At 38.1% G+C, this 4,708-nt stretch overlaps 1 protein-coding gene across 1 annotated transcript; it reads right to left on the bottom strand.

The window, feature by feature from the left end:
• Nucleotides 1-1,061: 1,061 nt before the first annotated feature.
• On the bottom strand, nucleotides 1,062-2,003 carry LOC145514229 (olfactory receptor 5D18-like). Its single transcript, XM_081511519.1, has one exon. The coding sequence runs from the start codon at nucleotides 2,001-2,003 to the stop codon at nucleotides 1,062-1,064; it is 942 nt and encodes a 313-aa protein (XP_081367645.1).
• Nucleotides 2,004-4,708: the final 2,705 nt, after the last annotated feature.

Here is a 4,708-nt window from a genome sequence, read left to right as displayed (position 1 = left end):
GGCAGAATAATAGCTTGAAATTCATGTTAGGTAGGCACTCACCATGCTTCCTTTTTGTATGTAAAATTTTGTGAGATCTGGTCTACCATTTTTAAGTCTCTGGTGGACTCTATCACTGGAGAAGGAAATGGCAACCTACTCTAGTATTCTTGTCTGGGAAATCCCATGGATAGAGGATCCTGGCGGACTAGAGTCCATGGGGTTGCAAAAGAATTGGACACAACTGAGTCGCTCAACAACAATCATAGCTGGTTACGTTGCCACACTGGAGCTCTTTTGAAAACACATTCAGAATATAGACCATGTCTTATCAACTTTCATTCATGCCAAGTAACCTGTATATACAATACAACAAAAATATCCAAATATGCAAACATGGTATTTATTCAATTAAAAAAAATCATTGTTGTATTATTGACTCAGCATTGCACTCTGACCTCCTTGTTTCTCAGGATTTACTCTCCTGGATAAAACCCCTATGTTGAAATATGTCTCCTAAAACTCTGTCTCTTCTGTTATCCAAACCAGGTTACATAATACCTGTTTTATGAAAGTATCTCTCTTAAGGACTTGAAATTTTTCCTCTGAAACCTTCTATTATACTTACTGTTTTCTATCTTATATAATTTCCACTTTTTAAAGTGCCCTACTATCATCACTGAATTTTCATTCCTTGAGGGATGAACACTATGTCTTAACTGCTATTTGTACTTTTGTAAGAGGAATGCATGTTATTATTGAGAGCCTAGTCTACCGTAGGTATTAAAAAAGGAAGACAAAATTAACAATTATTAAGATTACACAAGTAAGCTGCATGATATATATGTCTTTTAACCTTTGTAATCAGATTATTTTGTCTCAATTTTTACATGAAAAAGATTTGAGAGATTGCTAACTTTTTTCCAGTAAGAAAGTCAAGTTTAGAACCATTAAGCAAAGTACCATGTACTTTCTATTTTACATATTAACACTTCATTAATAATAAATCTCTTTTTATCAACCAACCTTCGCAGACACACTTTATTTACATATCAAGGGCAAAATCTTCCAGAATAATAAATTTAGTATGAAAACACTTTAGAGTCCATGATCTTGGAGACTGTGTCCTTGACATCCTTATTTCTCAGACTGTAGATCAGGGGATTCAACATGGGGATGACCACCGTGTAAAACACAGATGCCACTTTGACTGTGTACCTGGAGGTTTTGGAGCTGGGCACACAGTAGAGGAAGAGGATGGTGCCGTGGAAGATGCTGATGGCAGTCAGGTGGGAGGCGCAGGTGGAGAAGGCTTTGTGACGACCACTGGCTGAACGCATCTTGAGGATGGTGACAACAATAAACACATAAGACAGGAGAATGATGAAGAGTGTGCTGGTCTCATCAAAGGTGGCAAAAATGAAAAGAAGTAACTGGTTGAGATAAGTATCAGAGCAAGAGAGGGAAAGCAAGGAGGAGAACTCACAGAAGAAGTGATCGATTGTGTTGAAACCTCGAAATGATAATTTGACAGCAAAACATGTGAGAGTCAAGGAGCAAGCTACTCCCCAAGCATAAGATCCAACCACTAATGTGGCACAGAGTCTCGGGGACATGGCCACCATGTAGAGCAGAGGGTTGCAGATGGCCACGAAGCGGTCATAGGCCATCACAGCTAATAAAAAGGACTCAGTCACCACAAAGGTACAAAAGAAAAAGAATTGTGTTACACAACCTACAAATGAAATGGTTCTGTCTTCTACCATGAGATTCACCATGGTCTTGGGAACAATTATGGAGGAATAACAGAAATCCACAAAGGAGAGGTGGCTGAGGAAAAAGTACATGGGGGTGTGCAGTTTGGGGTTAATTTTGATGATTGCAATCATCCCAAGATTCCCTACCACAGTGACACTGTAGATGGCGAGGAATGTCAAGAAGAGGGGGATTCGCAACTCTGGGTGATCGGAGAAGCCCAGAAGAGTGAACGTGGCCCCACTTTTATTTCTCTCTGATAGAAACATGGCTTCTGTTTGTCGAAAATCTGAATCAGTCCTAGAAAAAAATATTAAGGGAAATAAGAGTGTAAGACACTTGGTTAACTACTCCTTACCAAAGCTGGAAGATGAAGCAAAGTGTCTCTTTTAGGATCTATGCATTTTCTATGTATGCTATGCTGCTGCTGCTAAGTCAGGTCAGTCGTGTCCGACTCTGTGCGACCCCATAGACGGAAGCCCACCAGGCTCCGCCGTCCCCGGGATTCTCCAGGCAAGAACACTGGAGTGGGTTGCTATTTCCTTCTCCAGTGCATGAAAGTGAAAAGTGAAAGTGAAGTCGCTCAGTCATGTCCGACTCTTCGCGACGCCATGGTCTGTAGCCTACCAGGCTCCTCCATCCCTGGGATTTTCCAGGCAAGAGTACTGGAGTGGGTTGCCATTGCCTTCTACGGTATGCTATGCTAAATGTCTAAAATTTTTAAAAATGACAAATATTTAAACATTTCATTTAAGTAAAATTATAATTATTGAACTTTCTTAGTTCTCAGTTTTAATTTTTAATATTTCAAAGTAAAAAAATGAGTTCAAGTCACTTGGGATTATTTTAAATGAAATCCTCCCATAATACTTTCAGATTTTCTTGAACATTGTTAGTTCATAAAAGATTAATTTACCCTAGTACCAGAGCTACTTGTTTCAGTTCTATAACTAATAGCAAAAGTGATAAACTTTTAAACAAATTAAATTTTGCATTGTATGTTCAGAATGTGACATTAAAAATGACACCCCTAACACTTTACATTTGTCCCTTTACTATTAATTCCATATAGCACTTTAACACTTGTTTTGCTTCTGACTCAGTAAACTTGTTTTCAAAATAAATTATAATTTTTCACAGAGTGTGCTTCTAAACCTAGCAAGTCCAGGTTGTCAATCCACCATCATTGTTTGAGGAATAATAATATTGAAAAAATAATAAAGATAATCTAGTCTAGTTATTTATTCTGGAGATGGCAAAACAGAAGATGGAGATTTTTGACTTTCCCTGTACCATGCAAATAAGGCCCAATCTACACATCTATGACATGAACCCTGATCCAGGCTCCCAGCAATTATCCATTAGTCTACAGTAATCTTGATCCTTGTTCAAGGTCCAGATGCGATTTTCTTTATTTATTATCACACTTCTAATTAATGACAAACTGGAGGCTTTGGGAATGTGCCTGATGAAAGTATTCATATCACAGAGCTATACTAGAAAGCATCAAAGAAAGAAATTTGAGAAAAATATTCTCTCAGAAAGGATAGCTATCCTTATTAAAGATTCTAACTTAGAAATGTCCAGTTCTTGGCCTTTCTCTCTCTTTTTTCACTCTTAAGGTGCATAGGGTATTTATTCTGTCCTTATATTACCTGTAAAGAAGAAAGATTAAATATTTGAGGTAGCACTGTACTATGGAAACATTTCATGAGAAAATAGTAATATAAAATAATTCTGTTTCTCTAATTGGTGACCAATACCTGTAAGATCCTACTGAACCAGAACCAGGAGCTCTTTTTCTATCATTTCTGTTAGTTCTCTCTAGTTCCGCAACTCGAGAAATAGATTTCAGATGGCCATCAATGAAGAGATCAGATCATATGCAAAACAAAGAACTCAAGGTCCCTATCTCTTCCTAAATTCATAAATTTGAGTATTGAAGACAGCCTATCACAAAGCTGGATGTTCTAAATATAATTAATTTATCTAAGGTGCTTAAACATTCATTTTATTTTTGATTGATGTGGACCATTTTTAAAGTCTTTATTCAATATGTGACAATATCCCTTCTGTTTTATGTTTTGGTTTTTTGGCCATGAGGCATGTGGGATTACAGTTCTCTGACCAGGGATCAAATCTGCACCCCTGCATTGGCAAAGTTCTAACCACTGAGTCACCAGGAAATTTCCTAAACACTCATTTTAAATTAATGTTACATTTGATATAGCTTCCCTACATTCCGCCCCCCCCCCATTTTGTTGTAATATTTGCTCTCAGAGTCACTTTATTTTCTTAAGCAAAAATAGTCCTTTTTCCTTTTATCATTATAGAGTTTGCTTGATCTCTCTCTCTTTTTTAAAATATGTGTCCTTTCTACCTTGACTACAACTTCAAATATTTGTAATAGCAAAGCAATGCACATTCCTCAGATTCCTAGAACTCTCCTAACCCCACATTCCAGGCATCTCTTGTTTAAGAGGCTGTTATTCAGGAGCTCGGACTTCTTAGGTGGCTCCATGGCAAAGAAGCCTCCTGCCTGCAGATGCAGGGGTCACAGAAAACCCAGGTTTGATCCCTGGGTTGGGAAGATCCCCTGGAGGAGGAAATGGCAACCTGGTTCAGTAGTCTTCCCAGGATAATCCCATGGACAGAGGAGCCTGGTAGAGCATCATACAGGACTGAAGCACTAAGCACCCACACACACTCACTCAGGAGCTCAGCTGAGCCAGCTTTAATACAGAGCTCTGTAGGCTGAGTGCAGTTCCTCTTCCTTGAAACCTCAGAGAGGCAACTTTCAATGAATAGATAATTCTCAAGAATGTCTATATCTAAATGATAAATTTCCCATCCACACTTTTTCCCCTAGATTCCCAACATTGAAATTAATATTAATCTGTCTTTAGAATCTTAATGCATACCTGCTGATGTTGAAAGCAGGATCTGTCCTGTTTGGAAGTGATGGATATATTCT

Source organism: Giraffa tippelskirchi, chromosome 7 (genome assembly GCF_054371585.1).
Source record: "Giraffa tippelskirchi isolate mGirTip1 chromosome 7, T2T-mGirTip1v1.2.pri, whole genome shotgun sequence".
NCBI classification, from domain to species: Eukaryota; Metazoa; Chordata; class Mammalia; order Artiodactyla; family Giraffidae; genus Giraffa; species Giraffa tippelskirchi.
Note: the sequence above shows the minus strand (reverse complement) of the source record. Positions and strands in the feature narration are given on the sequence as shown.

Excerpts from the sequence above, each read along its gene's own strand:
- LOC145514229 (XM_081511519.1), bottom strand. The coding sequence starts at position 2,003 with ATGTTTCTATCAGAGAGAAATAAAAGTGGGGCCACGTTCACTCTTCTG.